This window comes from Eleginops maclovinus, chromosome 5, assembly GCF_036324505.1.
Source record: "Eleginops maclovinus isolate JMC-PN-2008 ecotype Puerto Natales chromosome 5, JC_Emac_rtc_rv5, whole genome shotgun sequence".
In the NCBI taxonomy this organism is placed as follows: domain Eukaryota; kingdom Metazoa; phylum Chordata; class Actinopteri; order Perciformes; family Eleginopidae; genus Eleginops; species Eleginops maclovinus.
The window spans coordinates 9781567-9801169 of NC_086353.1; the positions used below are offsets into that span (position 1 = coordinate 9781567).

The 19603-nt window shown below is 42.5% G+C and overlaps 1 protein-coding gene across 1 annotated transcript in view; it reads left to right on the plus strand.

Annotated features, from left to right (window-relative positions):
• Positions 1-19603, plus strand: part of LOC134865078 (nucleosome-remodeling factor subunit BPTF-like) — a 43241-nt gene that overhangs the window by 12664 nt on the left and 10974 nt on the right. Inside the window, 18 exon segments of the mRNA XM_063884480.1 lie at positions 718-847; positions 1654-1789; positions 2245-2544; positions 2741-4790; positions 5516-5640; positions 6098-6226; positions 6314-6464; positions 6793-6832; positions 7215-7437; positions 8154-8297; positions 11106-11236; positions 11563-11677; positions 12140-12345; positions 12725-12965; positions 13127-13410; positions 17482-17595; positions 17777-17938; positions 18404-18486. Of these exon segments, the coding sequence (XP_063740550.1) occupies positions 718-847; positions 1654-1789; positions 2245-2544; positions 2741-4790; positions 5516-5640; positions 6098-6226; positions 6314-6464; positions 6793-6832; positions 7215-7437; positions 8154-8297; positions 11106-11236; positions 11563-11677; positions 12140-12345; positions 12725-12965; positions 13127-13410; positions 17482-17595; positions 17777-17938; positions 18404-18486 (4764 nt within the window).

Genomic DNA, 19603 nt, shown 5'->3' on the forward strand with positions numbered 1-19603 from the left:
CTTTTACAATGTGATATAAACGCAAATGAACAAAGTGACTCCTATAAGGTTGCTGTCACTCCATATGTTTTCAGTCTAAATGCAAGACATTCAAATACTTAAGAAATGGTAAAAACTCAAACAAGCATCACCACGTACACTGGGTGTGTGTGTTCAGTTAAGCAGGCAGAGGTGATCATAAGCAGATCAGATCAAAGGGCCCACCCTGGCTGTGAGGCATAATATTTAGACTGCGAGTCCAGTACCACTGCCACCCACCTCTGCCTCTACTACTGCTCAACGCCCCTTTTAAAGAAGCCATTGTCCAATATTTATATGGTTGGGATCAGAGTGTGCGTATGTGTGAGACTGAACTGTGAGCTTTTCAGTAACTTGGAGAACATTTGTGAGTGTCATGTTCTTTCCTTTTCCTTGAGCACCTTTCATCTTTTCTTCTTTAGTAAGGGGTTTAATTATGCGCTTATATTACTCAAGAAGCTTCCCAGTTGTTTATTTACACCTAAGGCAAGACACATTTCTTTTGCATTACACGTTTTCTAAATGTTGTTTTTAAATGGGAAAATGATTACGTTTATTTGGATATGTCTTATAAATCCATACAATTGGAAAAAAACATTCAACAGTCATGTTTCTAGTCTTTCTAGAGGTAGAATAAACTGAATTTACAATGTAAGAGTAACAGGCTGCATCGTATGGCAATTATAATTATACTTTTAGGTTAAATCGCATGACATCCATTGAACGTGAGGAGAAGGAAAAAGTGAAGAAGAGGGAGAAGAAGCTGGAGGATGAAGAGACGATGCAACAGGCCACCTGGGTCAAGTACACCTTTCCCATTAAACACCAGGTAGGTGTCTTACATACTCACAAATCCTTGGTTTTCAATATTGAATTGCAATTCAGAAACCCAATGGACTCCTGCACACCTGCGCCTTCTTGTACTCCATACTAAGCATAGTCACAAAGAGGTCTGTGCTGTCAGCTGACTGCATGCATGGACTTTTTTTACTTTTCAGCACATCCTTCAAATAAATGAGCAAAAGAAGAATATGAATTAATGTGCTGCCTCTGTCAGCTGTGATAACCTAAATACGTGTTCTGCTTACCTTCACCCATCACTCCCTGCTATTATGAATCCAAATGTATTGTATTCAGGATCATATTTCCTCATTTCACCCTTTCAATCTTAGCAGGGTTATCTCCAAAAATGCTCTTCATTTTAAAATGAGTTTAGTGCTACCTTATCTGAGGAAAAGTTAGCCAGCTATTTAGTTTAGTGGTCTGTGCCAACGCAACATAAAACTATACAAACCATGGGATGAGGGAAATGTTTTTCGGTTTAGTCCAGTTGTAGATTTAGAAAAAATAGAAAAATTGAGGCATTACTTTGGGAAACAATGCTGTGTACTGTATGTTGTGCGTGAGTGACTATCAAGTGCTCTTTGCAGCCAGTAGAGCTCTGCAATGAGTCATTTCCCTCAACAATTAGTGATCAGCATGAGAGTAACCTTTAACTTTAAGCGCTCTTTGGATCTTTGCCCTCCTCTTACAACTCCTTTTTTCATTTTTTCCTGAATCATTTGAAACGTTCATCTTTCGTAGGTTTTTGAATCCCTCCATGACTCATTTTTCTTCTTATTGTATTACTTGAAGGTGTGGAAGCAGAAAGGAGAGGAGTATCGTGTAACCGGCTATGGGGGCTGGAGCTGGATCAGTAGGACTTATGTGCAGCGGTTTGACCCCAAGCTTCCCGGCAACACAAACCCCAACTACCGCAAAGAACTGGAAGGTCTGCAATGGGAGTCTTTAGGGGCCTACAATGTGTTTTTCTCAAATGTAAAGTCTTATTGACTCAGAGATTTAGACTCTTGTGTAGCAATCTCAACAATGATATTGTGTGGGTTGCAATCAATGAACTAAGCCCTCTTTTGATTGGGTGTCATTAAGTTAAGCAAATCAAAAATTTCGCAAATATTTGAATTATCATACTATGGGTTTATATTTGTTTATTTAAAATCCTTTTACTTTTACTTATTATTTCAAATGTTTAGCAAAGCTGGAGATCAACCGAAGTGTCAAAAATATTGCTTTAAGTTGCGTAAGATGGAAACTGCGTGATTTATCTGTTAAATAGAATACATTGCAAGTTAATGGCAAAGTTCAATGAGTAGTTCAATAGCTCTTGATGTGTTTCTTTATTATAATTAAAACAAATTAACTAACTGTAACTTTTGTTTTCAAAAGATGCTAAACTTGGCAAGAAATGTACCCTGCTGGACTTGAGTCGACGTCCCAGTGTCGCCGCACCAGAGGCTCAGGGAGATGCTGTGTCGAGCACTGAGGCGAAAGATCAAGACTCCTCCAGCCTCTCCAAGCCTGCCACAGATCATCCACTGTCTAATGAGCTGGAGTCTAATGAGAGGATGGAAGAGGAAAAGAATCAAGGGGCAGATGAAAAAGAAAAGTCTGAGGAATTATCAACAGATGAAACGCCAACAAAGATGGAGGTCGACCCTACAGACTCACGATCAGAAGAAGAGAAAAGTATGACAGAGTGCAGTTTTGTGTCTAATAGCATTGTATCTAAGTGCATGTGGAATAGAAGTTATGCTTGGTTTTAAACTTGAATTACTCTCATTTTAATATTGTGTATGTTTTCAACTGGATTGACAGAGAATGTGATAAAATGTCCCAGTTGTATATCAATGCAAATTAAAGTCTGAATACATTTTCTCTTCAGGTTCCAGTATTCAGGAGGAAAAGACCACTGTGAAGGAGGAGCCTGCAGATAGCTCCACATGGCCCTTTAACCACGATGTAGTGGATGTCAGCAAGGGCTTCGTCACACGGATTCCCTACAAGAAGGTCAAGACCTCCAAACTCGACAGCCTGCTGGAGCGACGAGTAAAGCAGCACGTTATTGAAGAGAGGCAAAGGCAGCAAATGTCTGCCTCCAACCCTCAGACTCCTACACCTGTCGCATTCACATCGACTCCCCCTCCGAGCACTCCGGTCCGACCACGGTCTCCACTCAAGCCCCATGCTCTCGCTCAGACACAGTTGGGCAGAGCTTTAAAAGAGGAGGAGAAATCCACAACACCACTTCCAGGGCCGGAAACAGTTGAAGGACGAGGGGATGGAAAGGAGGGTCAGAATGAACCCTCTAAAACTACAAATCGGACTGTCCCTCTTCCTACTCCTTCTCCTGTTCCTGACTCCACACCCAAAGACAGTTGCAGTACAGGTACACAAAACCAAACCCCTTCAAAACCCAAGGTATTGGAGGCAGACTTAGTAGAAAGGACTATGGGGCCAAAAGAAATAAATACAGACGGTTCATGGCAAGAGGGCGGCAAACTGCCTCATTTACAAGAAACACCAGCAGGGGGAATTCAAAGCTCTTTAGAGCGACAAACAGCCAGCGTACCATCAGATGCTACCAAGGCTGCGCATATTGAAAAAACAGGGTCTGAGGTTCCCAACTTAAAAATCGAATCCCTTCGGACATCTACAAGTGTTCTTGGCCAGATAGGCAGTCAAAACACATCTCCTTCTAAAGGTATTCATCCAAACCCAGAAACCTTGGGCTCATCACATTCAAGCACCGAGGAAAATGGCATGGGGTCACAGGAGAACCTAGGAAATATAGAACGCATTGGACAAGGTAAAACCGAAAGCATTCCCAAGCCAGTTTCTCCTCTCCCTCAGGTAAATGGTAATGATGGCTTGGGGAGTGAAAGTGTGTTAATTAACTCTGTAATGAGCTCAAATAATGGTCCACTTATCAGCAGTCCGCTGCCGAAGGAGAACACCATTGGTAAAGTTGAAGAACATGGGCTGGTTGTGTCGTTGAAGGACGGCACGCAGCCAAAGCCTTTAGTGAACGGAGATTTGGCCCCTGTGAATGATTGTACAGAGGTTGGGCAAAGCCTAGCTTCTAAGGGAGAGAGCAAGACAATGACCTCAGACCAGGATTACAAACCTCTGCTGAAGATCGCGAGGCTGGAGAACAACATCGAAGCACTTGGAGGTAGTACTCAGAGCACATCCCCATTTCAGACTGTGGAGGACAAAACCAGTCCTGCGATCAAAATCATCAGGATGGCGCCGTCTCCTATACCCTCAGCGGAGGAGTCGAGTCTGAGCGACGACTTCGCAGAGGAGAACAGTAACAGCGGGACGACAGAACCCCTCAAAACCATCATCACCCAGGTAACGACAACCTCCACAACCACCACAACTGTAGTTTCCACGGAGATGAAGATAGCGAAGTTGCCATCGACTGCATCGGCGGTTGTAAAAAAGCCTGTGGTGTCTACAACGGAAAACAGCGCAGTGTCCACCCTCACTACCATGACCAAAACAACTGTGACCAAAATCTGTTCCCCCGGGCTGGACAGTCAGTCAGAGGACAGCCAGAGTGAGACAGTGACACAGGAACAGAAGACAGCGCTGTCGGTCAGTAAGTCCACAACTGACAGCCGAGGTAAGACCTCAGTATCGTCTGTCGCTGTGAGTCTGGAGGACTCGTTGTCCACAAAGGGCCGGGTCCGTCTCCTCAAGTTCTCCCGCACCAAGAAGACACGCTCGGACACTGCCCTTCCTTCTTACCGCAAGTTTGTCACCAAGAGCAACCGCAAGAGTATTTTTGTACTGCCACATGACAACCTGAAGGTGCTGGCGAGGCGAGGCGGGTTTCGCGAGGTGTCCATCTTTAGCTACAATGCCAAGCCAGCGCTGGATATCTGGCCGTATCCCTCACCCAGGCCCACGTTTGGCATCACCTGGAGGTAAGCTGGCCCTCTGTTTATTTTCCTCACATGCTTTAATTTACCTTTCTCTCAAACACTTTCCCTAAGCATGAAACATGTCCTTCTTTCCCCGAGGGGTTCCTTCTTTGCTTATTTTTCACATAATTAGGGCTAAAACTAACCATTATCTTTCATTGTCGTTTAATCTTAAGGAAGTGATATTTACTGAACCGCAGACACACACAGTCCTGTGAGGATGTTATAGTGGATGTTCACCATCATTTTTAATGAGTGCCAAGTTCGATGTCAGATCAGCATATTGATAAATGGAAGAAGTGAATCAATTAAACACTCAGAGTAGTCTCTCACTCCCACAAATGCTATCAAGAGAATTTGCGTTTAATATGTTGTATTAAAAATAACAGCCAGTCAGTTCTTTCACAAACATTTTCAAGTTCATCACCGAAAGCCTCAGTCTGTTTTTACTCTGCCTTTCCGATTTCATCATCATGCTTCAATGTATTTTCGGTAACACTGAGCGAGTCACTGACCAGCAGTTGTACCGCAATAATAAACTGCATGACACGAGCAGTGAAGAACATCTTTAGCTCATCCCCGTAAACATTATTTTAACACAACAGACATTTCCATTTTCCTGGACTTTCTTTCAGTGTAGCTTTTTGTCATGCTATGTTTTAAAGCAGTACTTGGTTGGATGTTTACTTGCAACTCTATTCATAACTAATACCTAAACTGTGTAATAGGTACCGTCTGCAGACCGTGAAGTCTTTGGCTGGTGTTAGCCTGATGCTGAGGCTCCTCTGGGCCTCGTTGAGATGGGACGACATGGCCGTCAAACCATCTGCAGCCATCGGCACCACACGTACAGGTAGAGCCCCCTTTACTCCATCCGACCTCCAAATATGAGACCCTTCACCCCCGGAGGATGGGGAAGAGCTGCTTAAATACACATTTTGTGTTTTCCTGCATGATTCTTTTATGAATGTTCTTCTTTTTTTTATATCCATATTCTTATCTATATTGTCGATGATATGTCAAGCTGGTGTTTGAAGAAAAAACTATCAATTTCCAAAAAATCAACCTGTTGCCCAAAAACGGTCAAATCTGGCATTCAGTAACAGTCAAAGTATCTACCTGTATATACTTGGGCTATCGTCCCAATCCCCATGTGGTGTTGGCCCAGAGAAACATACACAAAGTATTTAAATGACACAGCCCTCAGGGTCATATGGGTGTCTCTGTTATGTTGGAGTGCTTTTCCTCCATCTTCTCGGGCTCTCCTCATCACCATACAAACCCAGCCCTATCCCCACTCATTGCTACAGAGACATCAGACACTGAAATCACCACAACAGAGATCATCAAGCGTCGAGATGTGGGACCCTACGGCATTCGCTCCGAGTACTGCATCCGCAAAATCATCTGCCCCCTGGGAGCGCCTGAGACTCCGAAAGGTTAACGAACAGTTCGCTTTTTTTACACTTAATAAAGAGTGGTTTAAACATTACACAATAACACTGAACTGTTATCCACACACACAGAAACCCACACCCCTCAGAGGAAGGGGCTGCGCTCCAGTGCCTTGCGCCCCAAAAAGGCTGAGCCGGCCAAGCAGACCGGTCCCGTGGTGATCGAGACCTGGGTGGCTGAGGAGGAACTGGACCTCTGGGAGATCAGAGCCTTCTCAGAAAGGTCAGAGGGTCAAGCATGTTATACCAACACATTTTTCTGTGACAATATTTATTTGTTAAGATTCAGGGATTTAACTGGAAACTATGACAAAAATACATAAATAGTAAACAAAACCTTAGTTAAACATATCCAAACTGTCAACAACTTTGTACATTTGCCTGTTTCAGATGTTTCAAATGTTTTGAATTCAAGATATTAACCCATTACAAAAAATAATTACATCTGCCTTTCAAAATGTTTTAGATTGAAATGATTGGAGCATAACCTGCCTTTTTATTTTCACAAATGTTTTACTTTGCGGTAAGCTTCTTTTTTTTTTCTTTTACAGGGTGGAGAAGGAGAAAGCTCAGGCAGCCGAGCAGGCCAAGGTGAGCCTGGTTCAGTTATGTAGTGTTTACGCTTTATAAGCACTTTCACAAATAATATCCTACTAATAATATATAAGTAAGCCTTTATTTTTTAAATGTGTCTCAACTGATGCTACATCCTCTGTCAATGAGGAAAAAAAATTCAATCTGGCAGTAGACTATACACAAACACTTACTCTTATCGAGCCACGAATGAAAACAGACAGTTCATCTATGGCATCATTTCGCCAGGAAGCTAACCCTTGAACATCCCTGTCTATCCCAATCTATAAGGATACAATAAGTTATTCAAGCTAAAAATTATTTAATGTATTGGCAGTTTCTTTTGAATGCTTTTATCATGGGTTCCTATGTTAATGTGCTGACTGATGTACCATCACAGAAACGTCTGGAGCAGAAACCAGGCTCCATCACAGGGACCCCAACAGGGACTGCTGCAACACCTCTGGCCACGCCTAAAGTCATCATCGGCTCACTGTCGGGCCAGGGCACCCCCACCACCAAGGTGGTACTGTCCACCAAGATCGGCACCCCCGTCACATTCCAGCAGAACAAAAACTTCCAGCAGTCGTTCGCCACCTGGGTCAAGCAGGGTCAAAACACAGGTAATGTACAGACGAGTGCACTAATAGCTATTTTGCTATACAATAGTATTGGGGAGCAGCAGATAATTAATAAAAGGGCATAGACCACAAATCATAGTAAAAATATGAATAATGTTATTGGATTTGAAATTGTAAATATGTAATTCAGGGGTGTCCTAACTACGGCCCGGGGGCCAAATGCGGCCCAAGGGCCATTTTGAATCGGCCCTCAGCAAATTTAAAAGTATAATGGAATATGGTCCACCAATGAAACTTACTCTTGTCTTGTATTGTACTTCTTAAATATAGATGAAGAAACATATATTACACAGTAGTATTCATGTGTTTATAAACCCACTTTTGAAATAAATTAAGTCAATTAAAGTTAAAAGCTTTTTCTAACAAATCTAAGTTGATATGAAAAAAGCCCAATAACTTATTTACATAGCAAGTTTTAAGGAACGAGCTGCCAACAAAATAAATGATACCCAATGGAAAGCTGGGATGTAGGTTGTTGTTTTACTTAAAGCATATTCAAGTATCAAGCATAATTGACCTACATTTGATTGATTTTGCTAAGTTGTTAACTTAACGTATGAGGCAATATACCTCACCTTTAGTGAGTGGCCCAGCCTTTTGTATATTTTTCTGTATGTGGCCCTATGTGAAAACAGTTTGGAAACCCCTGAGGTAATTAAGACAGCGTTACATTTGTGTTTGTTTGTTTGCATTATTAGGAGTGGAGACCACCGTAGCCACATCTGGTGGACACACCTTCCAGATTACGGGAACCTCAATGGGTGGAAAGGTAGTGACCACCAAGCTGCCCCTCCCCTCCAACAGCAAGATCGTCACTGTCAACGTGCCAACTTCACAAGGAGGTACGGCCAGTTTTAGTACGTCACACCTTGGAGGCAGAAGGAAAGCACAAGTTGCATTTATTCAGTGGACACATTTGTTCTTTCCATCCACTTCTGGATGCGTGTTTGTTTGTGTTTTCATTGCCTCACCTCAGACCCACAGCTGAGACATTTCAAATGTGTCAAAGGAGCCAAATTAGATCTGGCTCATTAATTGGATGCCGTTGTAAGCCATTGAGCGTGCCAACCACGCACACGGCGCTCCAGAAGGACTGAGTCTGTCTTCACTCATTTTTAAAGTTGTTGTTGCCAGCTACTGCATGTCCAAATATCTACAAATTAGACACAAATAACAAACTCCTCTGTCCTTGATTGCCTTTGTCAGTGAGCCAAGTACATGTCTTTAAAAACCCACATCTTAGACCTATTAGACCTATAAGTGTTCAGCTTTTTTAAACAGGCTTGTCTCTTTGAATCAGTCTCACTGGTGTCACAGTTAGTTTTACCGTAATGGGTATTGCAGTCATGCTTTTCTTTAAATGCTTGAAATTAAGCTTTGTCCTCATTTTGTTTAGCTACTGAAGTTTGTCATGTAGTAATGTGGCTTTGATGATTTGTTTTAGAGTGTGACAGCTAACTAGAAGGTTGTGGTATTGTACGGGGTGTTTTTCTACAAGGTTTGTACTGAGACCTTGTGCTCTGATAAACCCACCATAAACTACATGCCCAGCTCCAGACAGCAGACAGACACAATTAGACACTAGCTGGTAAACATAGTGAAGAACATAGCAGGTAAAGAGACCGATATTTGTGTCAGTGGACACAGAATAAAAGGCTGAAACCCAATTGTGGTGTCCTTAATGTGCCAACCTCATGAGTCACCTGCCCAGTTTGGTGTCGCAGTTCATGTCTGGCTGTGTCCTGTCGGCATGGTGATCTAATAGAAAGCTGTTATTTTGGTTGGATGTTTTTTAGGAAGGTGGACTTGTGTAGTCTGAGGTTTGAAATCCAGACTGCAGATTCAGGATTGTCCTATCTTTAGTTAGGTGCTTCAGAACTGTATAATATGTTAATATTGACACTGCGGATGAGGAGATGGTTTGTACTGAGCACCAGCTGGCATGTCTGCGGTCCTGTCAAATTATTGGTGATTGATATGGCTTAACACTCAGTCCAGGTGGTCTGTTATGTTGACATGTTCCATTAAAGCTGTTGACAGCTCTCGTTTGGGTTATAAAGGTCAGATTCAGAATTTTAAAATAATTATATGACCAAATGTATTAATTGCAGTGTACTTTTTGAAGCTCAAGCTTCAAATATTCTTCAGTAAAAAACAAAGATCAACTAGCAAATGTTATTCTGGAAATTCAAGAACATTCAGAGGGGTATCTAGATTTTGTATTATAGATTACATTTTAACAGCTTTCTACTGTTGTAACATCCTTCTGTTAAGCAAGGTAAAAGCAAAATGTTGAAATGAAAAATCGGAAGAGATCTTTATTTTCAACTGTGATGCAATAATAATGCCAATAAAAATAGCATATCCATGTGAAGTGTATATATATATCATTTAATACGTAATTGCTTTATAAAAACATTGCATTCACCAGATAAAGAAAAGATATTCACCAAGGATACAAAGAAAGTGATTTTTCTTACCTTTGAAGTCACCATGAAGGAGAAACTAAGTTCAGATGGAGTGTAACCATTTAATGGACATGTGTATTTATCCAGCATGACTGTTGGGCGCCCTGTTTGTTTTGGACCGGCTTAAGGAAGTTAGGCAGGAAAACAAGTTTACCCTGAGGTCTGCTTACCAGACAGGTAGCCCTCTATAACGGGATTCAATTTTTCTTCTTTTTTTCTTGTTGAATAAAAGTGCACCTCTCAACTCACTGGAGTCCTAACTCCGAGACCTCTCCAAACAGCCAGTCCATAGAGAAGTGTGTTTGATGTGTGTGACCAGAGCTTCTACTCCCCTGGTCTTATGACCGGGTTTAACATCCCTGTTTGAAGAGGGAAACCCTTGATGTATAGGTTTACCTGCTCGGTTGCGGTTGAGGAACCGCAGAAAAAAAGCCAGCAGAGGAAAAGAGCGACACTCTTGGTTTTCCATTTCGGCCATCAGCTTCACGTGAGCTCATTAAGGCACACAGCCTGGCGAACAAATATGAAACGCTCCCTTTGTCAGATTAAAGGTGAAAAGCAGGATCCAGATTCATGCATAATTTATGAGGGGGTTTAGGTATGTTGGGGGAAACCCAACTAAGCTTTCAGTGAGCCTTTGAAGATTTTGTTTACCTGCTCAACTAATATTTACCATTGCTGTGATCAAACGCAGGCCATCAAGTAGGAAGTGAAGCCCACAAATAATATATTTAGTTGTATCAATGCAGGACTTCTTACAGCTGCTCACTTGTGGCACGCTAACATGTAGCCACAGCTTCACATCAGTAATTGTATTAGGAATGTTTGAGCATTAAAATGTGTGTTGGTGGATGTGTTTGATGTAAGACAGGCATTCACATACTAAATATCATTGAGCTCTAAAGATACAAGATTGCACGGAGTACTGTGAGGATACAAATGAACCCTGTCCATTTCTATAAACTACAACTTGCATAAGCTGTCCCTTCCTTGCAGCATTTCTCTTTCATTCTTAAAACCACTTTCATGCCATTTATGTGTCATCAAATAAAGTATTTACTTGTTCTTTAATCAATATTTCTATCTTGACTCTAAATATTGACATGCTGACCTTTTCTTGGCCTCATATCTACGTGCTTATTTGTAAACTCTTGTATCTTTATGCTTCTCTTCTCTCTGCAGGTGTTGTTCAGCAGAAAGTGTTGGGTATCATCCCGTCCAGCACAGCAGGCGGTGCTCAGACCTTCACCACATTCCAGCCGCGCACCACCACGCTCAACATCAGGCCCAATACCCCAGGCTCCCAGCAGCAGGTACATGTGCTGTGAACTATCCATATAGTGGTTTAACTTCTATAAGTTTGCTCATTGCTTATGTGATCAGAACTGAACAACTGTGCCTTTTTCTTTGATTTGTTCATGTTGTATTTTATTCTATGAATGCAACAGTTTTCACATGACTGATTTTGTTGCCTCTTTTTTAACTTTTATATACATGTATAATGCCGTTCTTTCTTAATCAGCTCCTCTTAACCTCTTGGTGTTGACCCCTTTTTTGTAAGATTCTGTCATTTTAGGAAGAAGATGCTGTCTTTCAAACAACTTTATTAGTCAAATCTTTTTTTTAAATTTCCTCACAGGTTCTGGCAGCTGGTGCTCAGATCCGTCCAGGAATGACGGTGATCCGAACACCGATCCAGCAGACCGGACCAATGGGAAAGACGATACTCCGAACTCCCCTCGTGGTCCAGCAAGGTAATGTACTCTTCATGACAATCCTTTATCTAGAACAAATAGCAACCATTTTCATATATTTCATCTATGACCATGTAACTGTAGTGCTAACTCCAAGACGGTCAGCACTGTTCTCTCCATAGAAAAAAAACAGCAACGTCAGCTGGAACCGTTGTTCCGCTTGTGATGTGAATGCAACTTAATAAGTCGTCCTGTGTAAGATTTCTAGCCTCTTGGTAAAAATGTTCAACTAAAACAACAGACTGAGCAGTCTGATGACCCGTAATGGATAGCTCAGGCGTGGGGCTTTGATTAATTATCCATAGTGGTGTATTACCAACAGCAGAGGATCAGTGTGGAGAAAGACACACTGACTATGATTAAGTACTTTATACAACCTCACATTAAAACATTCAAAAATATCCTCTTCATGTTTCAAAGTCTAGTTATATTTACCCTCTTTATTCACTTTTCTCTTTCCAGGTCAGGGTGGACAGCAGGTCGTGACGCAGATCATTCGTGGCCAGGCAGTCTCCACGGCGATATCTGGGGCCAGCCCAGTCGCCACGGTTACTGGTCAGGGGGCAGGAAGCCCCACGACAGCAGGGCAAACAGCAGCTGGCACCCCGCGGGCGCAGGGGCAGGGCCAGGTAAAGCTCACCCTGGCTCAGCTCACCCAGCTCACACAGGTCAGTCAGTGAGGGGGGCATCGAAACACTGGGTGTCCTTGGTGCAGGGTTTTCATGTTGTCCTCTAAATGTTAAAGAAATGCGTAAATATTCAGATTCATTAATTGATTATGTATGAATTTAAAGATGTTTTCAGCTCTTTTATTAAAGGATAAATTGTGCAAATTGTTTCCACAGAAATGTAAAATGCTGACTATCTTAATTTGAAACTGTACAAGCCTGCTATAGTTAAGTGTAGAATTCAAGTGTTTTTGAAGAAGCCACTATAGCACATAAAGGTTTACCATTTTAAAGGTCATAGAGTGCATCCACATGTTTTCATTTTGGATTAGCTTGCACACTGTGATTCACCTCTCCCTCTCTTCTCTGCCTGCCGTAGAAGCAGCAGACGGGTTCAGGTGTGGATCGGCAGGCTGGTGTCGGTGGTACCCAACAGGCTCTGACAGTGATGGTTCAGGGTCAGGGCCAGACCACTGGTCAGCTGCAGGTCATACCTCACGGGGTCACTGTCATCCCAGGACCTGGTCAGCAGCTCATGCAGGCAGCGCTGCCCAACGGTCAGGTGCAGCGCTTCCTCTTCACTCCCATAGCCTCAGCTTCCACACCCACATCAAGCACAGGTATGATCACAGCAGACACTCGACAGATATGCTTTTTCGGATAGTTTGCTTTAAAGTGACTCCATAAATTCCATAAAATGGAAATGGTATGTTGTTCTACTGGGTGACTTGTAATTAAGATACGCTTCTCCTAGTCTTTGACCCTCTTTCGTTCTCTCCAGCCACCACAGTTCCCGGTCAGCCCAACTCCACCTCGACTAAAACCCCAGCCCAGCCCGCCCAGCAGGCTGCTGCCCCTGTCCAGGCAGGCGCAACACCCTTGGCCACTACCAGCACCCCTTCGTCGGCCACCCCACAGGGCCAGTTACCCCCTCAGACGCAGGCTCACATGCCGATCCAGTCTCCCACCTCGCTGCAGGTGAAAACGCAGGGAGGAACCGCCCAGCTGCAGCTGCAGCAGACGCCTCAGCTCATCAGCATGTCCGGACTGCAGCAGCAGGTTCAGGTACGATCAGCAAGACTAATGCTACGTTAACATGCACAACATATTCAGTATTATTCCAAACATTACCGTAATTGGGTTTTTACCAACATTTTCGACACACTCTAAGCCTAGATGAAAACAAAACATCCTCCTGCGTTGACTTCTTTCCCTGCCTGCTCAGCTCCGCCCGGCTCGCTCGCAAGTCACGTGACCAGATCACGTGACCAGTCAAATCACAGCCTTTGCGGTTGGAAAGTATCGTTTTGTCATATCGCGATATTATCGCAAATGCAATTAATCGTTCAGCCCTATTCCCAACCCACCGAATCAAATGCCTTTTCGGCATCTAGGCTGATTAACATTGCACTGATGTTTTCTGAGGTAATATGACTCACCACCTGTAGTGTTCTCCTTAAATTATCCTGTGTCTGTCTGTTTAATACAAAGCCTGTTTGGTCTAAATCCACCAGCTCTGGGACAATGGATTCCAGTCTCTTAGATAGGATTGAAGCAAATAATTTATAGTCTACATTCAAGACTGATATTGGTCTGTATGAGCTGCATTCCTTTTAATCTTTTCCTTCTTTCGGGATGATAGAGATAACTGCTTCCTTCCATGATTGGGGGGTTTCCCCTGTTCTCAGTGTATGGTTGAAACAATTAAGCAGGACCGGTATTATCTGTAGTTTAAATGTTTTATACCACTCGGACGGATAACCGTCTGAACCTGGGGCCTTATTAGCCTTCAATCTGGAAATGGCTTTGCTCAGTTCTTCTGCTGTTATTTATCTCAGCCATAATTTCCTTATTTTGTTGTTCTCCTATAGATGGTAAATCTAGTATCTGCCATGGCCGGTTGGGTATATAGTTCCTTATAATATAGTTCAAAGGCATGTTGAATGTCCTCTGATTCACTGCAAACCTTTTGTGTCTTGGGGTTTCTAATCTTATAAATCATATTTTTTTCACGTTTTCGAATCCTCCAAGAAAGTAGTTTCATTGCCCTATGCCCCGTCTCTTCATCATATATACCATTTATATCCTGTTTAATTTAGTTTATTTTAGTTAATATTTGAGGATCTCTTTGTTCCATGTGTCTAGTTTCTAATGACTTCATTTCCTCTTGTAGTTCAACAAGTGTTCTGTTTTTCCTTTTTACGAAAGGCTTTGAGGGCAATCATTTTGCCTCGAACAACTGCCTTTGCTGCATCCCATAAAGTATTTGGAGACACCTCTCGGTTATCATGATTTTTAAAATATGTTTAGAATTCCTGTTGAATCTGTTTCTAAACTGTTTTGTCATTTAAAATGCTCGTATTAAGTCTCCAAAGTGTATTTTTCCGTTGCTTAGTTAGGTGCAGGGTTAAGTACACCCCTGAATGATCAGATACATCCCTAATCCCTATTGTACAGTCCCTGACTCTGTGCCAGCATGATTTATACATAAATAAATAATCAATTTGTGTATATACAGAGGGAATAATAGGTGAATTGTTTTTCTCCTGGATGAGACTCTCTCCACACGTCAATCAGACCCAGCTCTGCAAGCGTCCGCTGGACCAAAATGGCATTTGGACTTTTCTTTTGGCGTTGATTAGATGTATCTAATTTTGGATGGAGTTGGACATTAAGATCACCACCCCAAATTAGAATTCCTTGTGTTTCCAAACTATCAATTCGAATAGTTTCTAGTTTGCTCCCTGGGGGGGCATACACATTAAGTAAAGTTACTTCTTCATTCTCTAATTTACCTTTTACTAAAACAAACCTCCCTTCCTTGTCTTTAACTTCTGAAATAAATTCAAAATTTACTGCATTAGGAATCAGCCACTCCCCTCCTACGACCTGATTTATGAGATGAGTAATAGGTATTTTGAAATCCAAGTTTTAAAAAATGTCATGTTCTAAAGAGGACAGATGGGTCTCTTGCCAAAAAACTACCTGCAGCTTTTCTCGTTTCATTTTAGCTATAATTTTACTCCTTTTGATCGGATTATGCAGCCCATTGACATTTAGAAGATGAAGATGAAGAAGAATGAAGATTCAACTTTATTGTCATTGCACAGAGTACAAGTACTAGGACAACGAAATGCGGTCTCTGCATTTGACCCATCCTAGTGTTAGGAGCAGTGGGCTGCCATTATGTACGGCGCCCGGGGAGCAGTGTAGGTAACCAGTGTCTTGCTCAGGGACACCACGGTGGCACTAGGTCTCTTCGGGGACTTGAACTGGTGACCTTCCAGTTCCCAGGCCAACCCCCTATGGACTTCGCCACCATTTAGTTTAGTGTGACTATCTTATATTCCTGATGATGCATATACTCTTTCAACCTGTGTACACCTGTGTAACATTACCCATGATATCCCGAACAAGAACAGTGAACAAAAAAACAGCGAAACAAAAAACAAGGACTTCCAAGTCTGAAGTTCAAATGAAACCTCAAATTGAGAGGAGATCCTCGCTTCCATCAAGGGCCTCTCGTCAGTATCAGAAGAGATACTGTGCACCTGGTGACATTCTTTTAAGTCAGTTTCTCCATAACCGAAGGCTATGGATAATTCTTCAGTATTTCGGAACATCTTTCTTTCTCTACGCAGTACCTGATCTTTCACTCTGAACTCGAGGAAGCAAATCACCAGTGATCTCGGCGGTGTGTCTTGGGGAGGCTTTGGGGCGGCTTTGGGGCAAAAGCCCGGTGGCAGCGCTGTATGCCGAGGTCAATATCCACGACCGGCGGGCCGACTTTTGATTTTATGAGCTTCGTTACAAACTCCGATAGATTGGATTCCTCCGGTACTCCGTATATACGGAGATTGTTCCGGCGCGAGTGTGCTAGCTTGGTCAGCTTAGCCTGCAGGGCCTCCTGGTTCTCCAGCGCCTGGGTGAGAGCCTCCTTCGCTGCCGTGTCCCAGTCTTCAATGTCGGATATACGCTGTTCGGCCTCACCCACTCTTGCAATGATAAATATCCGACCGGTTAAGAGCGGGGTGTTTAGGCTGCCATTCGCTTCAGCGTCACCACCGGAAGTTTCAATTACATTTTTCAATGTTCACATTATGTGCATTCCTTGCCTGCAGGGCTCTAGAAGAGTGCCCAGTCTCTGTAGTTTGTCCCATTCTGGTGGCGTCAGCATAACCAGTTTGTGGTGTTGTTGGTCCAGGGTTGCTTTTATTGCTGCTTGATAAAACAGGAAATGGTAAACGAGACATGACATGAAACACAGGTGACTAGACTAGACTAGACATGACGTGAATAACATGAAAACCTGACTTGACATGAAATGATAGACATAATAAATAAACATAACTAACAAATTTGACGAGACACAATAGCATTAGAAGATTTTGAAAATATTAAACTCCCAATAAGCAATATGAAATTTTCCTTTACTACCTTTCAGCACTCACCTCAGCAACAGAGCTGTCTCCCCTGCACCTGCATGCTGACCCTGCCTCTGACGCACTCTCAATCTCAACTGCCTACATCAGGAGACATTGAGCATTCTTTCATATTGTTTTTCTCTAATAGAACATTTAACATAGAAATACAATCAACGTTTTAGCAATGGAATGGCTATTAAAAGAAATGGAATGGCTAAAACAAAACTGCTCGTGCGATATATATATATAACTGATCTAGCTCATATTTGGTTGATTCCAACGTGCAGTGGGTGGGCGCTGCGCTGAAGGATCTTTGTGACTGACTAGCTAGTATGCTAATTATATTGCTAATATAGACAGTGAAACGAAAACCCTTCCTGCAGTGTGAGCAAACCACAACATGTGTGTTGACTGTTCCATATTTGTTTTTTTTATACTTGAACTGTCCATCCAGAGGGCCAATGGGTTCCTCGGAGTCCTCCATCTTGCTCGTGTCTGCCATGCCGTTTACGCGGCGATGGTAATTCAACGCGGCGGGGGTTGAATTGTGGGTAAATCAGGGCCGGAATGCGTTGACATTTTGTATCGCCGTTAATTCCAGAAATTAATCATCTTGCGCTAACGCGTTAATTTTGACAGCCCTAGTATAAACATAATGCTTCTTTTATTTTCAGTTTTTTAAACCTGTGTATCTTATTTGTTGCGACTATAGGTGTTAGCGCAGCTGCAGGCCCAGCAAGGTGGAGGCTCTCTGCCACAGCACATCAAACTGCAGCTTCCCATCCAGATACAACAGGCCGGGACCACCTCAGCTCAGGGAGGACAGGTAATGCAGCAAGACAGTAAACCAGGCGCTAAATTATTTTAGCCTCATAGGAACCTACTTAGTGTGTTGTGGGTACAGCTACAGTAGAGGGAAACCTTCAGAAAAAACTTATTCTGCCTCACACATTTAGACAGGGTATTAAAAATCATGAACACCTTCTAACAGTATGCTCTCTGCACAGATTGGGAACGTGGTGACCATCCAGGCAGCTTCTGTCCAGGAGCAGCTGCAGAGGATCCAGCAGCTCAGAGAGCAGCAGCAGCAGAAGAAGAGACAAGCTGCGGAGGCCAAGAGAGAGCAAGCCCTCAACACAGCCAGCCAGAGTGACATCATTCAGAAACAGGTGTGTGAGCGTGTGTGTGAGCGTGCTCAGAAACCCATCATAGCCAGCTCATCCATCGAAGTCCAAGTCTTGCTCTCTCCTGGCCATTAGTACATAAATAGTCCCCATCCTCCAACCCTCCACTAAGGCTGGGTTTGTTTTCACAGCTCAGGCCCCTCTCTGTTTGTTGGACTTGCCACTACTACTGTGTGTGTATGTGTGTGTCTGTGTGTCTGTGTATCTGTGTGTGTATTTGTCAAACTATACTGTCTTGCCACATTGAGTAATAATAGATTTCTTTATATATTTGCCGTATAAATTAAACCTCAATAAAGTAACTAGATCCAGATGATTTTATACATCTTTTCACCCCTCATGGTTTTCAGTATATTATTCAAGATGTAATGTTTTGCTTAATTTTCTCTCATACTATGAATATGTATTTTCTATGGTTTAACATATGGTTTGTTCGGACTTCTTTTCCAGGTGGTGATGAAACAAAACGCTGTGATTGAGCACCTGAAGCAGAAGAAGACCATGACGCCTGGAGAGAGAGAAGAGAATCAGAGGTGTGTGTCCACATGTCACTGAGAATATTGAAGAAGGTTTATTTTGAAGCATTCAGAGAAATCACAACATGTTACACACACATTGAAACGTTTTCCCCAAATACAACATTTAAAATACAATAATTCATGATAATAACAATAAAAGCTAAATAATTGTAAATACATACAAATATCAATAGAACAACAAATGTGAAAAATACGGTCCGACTTGAAAGACATCGCATGCATTCCTCACAATATTCTGTAAGCAGAGTTAGGAGTATCTAAAACAATTACAATCGATTCTCTACAGCCTTCTCTTCTCCTCTCCTGTTTTTCAATGCTGTAGATAATATATTTCTGACCTGCAGTTGACCCTGACAACCATGTGTTGATGTCCACAGACGGTGTGTCAACACTGTACCCATTCACACTAACCTGAAAGCCAAACCCAGACTACTGTGACATCACTGCAGCAGCTCTGTCTGTTGTCTGTCTCTCTGCGTATTTTTCAACCTTTTTCCATTTCTTCATGTCATCCTTTTCTCTCTCTTTTCCTTCAAAACACGGCTCCGTTAGTCATAACGTTAAACTCTGAAATCAGTTCATGCGAGTTTGTGTGTTCTGTTTCATTAGTCCCCTCCACTTTCATGCCACATTTGCAGCGTGTACTGGCCCATCTTTGACCTCAGCATCCATGGATGAGTTTGTGCGTTACTCACACAAACCTGCACTACACGTGTACCAACAATTTTCGATCTACGTTGTGAATTTTAGCGAACACAAGTGAACAAACCGGGGACACGAAGCCATGAAATATCTTGATTTACTGTAATATGCTGACGCATATACATATTTATATAATATGTCCTTTTTTTTCTTATTCGTTGCTTAATATTTGCACTTCCTTTTAGGAATTGGGGGAAGTTTTATCATAACACGGTATAGGATCGTACACATTTTTATTTATAACCATCTCTTCCTCCATGTGTGTGTGACTTCCCAGTCGTCATCTCTTCGTACATCTCTCTTCCAACTTTCAGCTTCCCTCCCATGCTTCTCAAACACAGATTCTCAAACAAATAAACACTGGATGACCAAATACCCCTCTAACACCTGTGAGACACGTGGCCCAGTA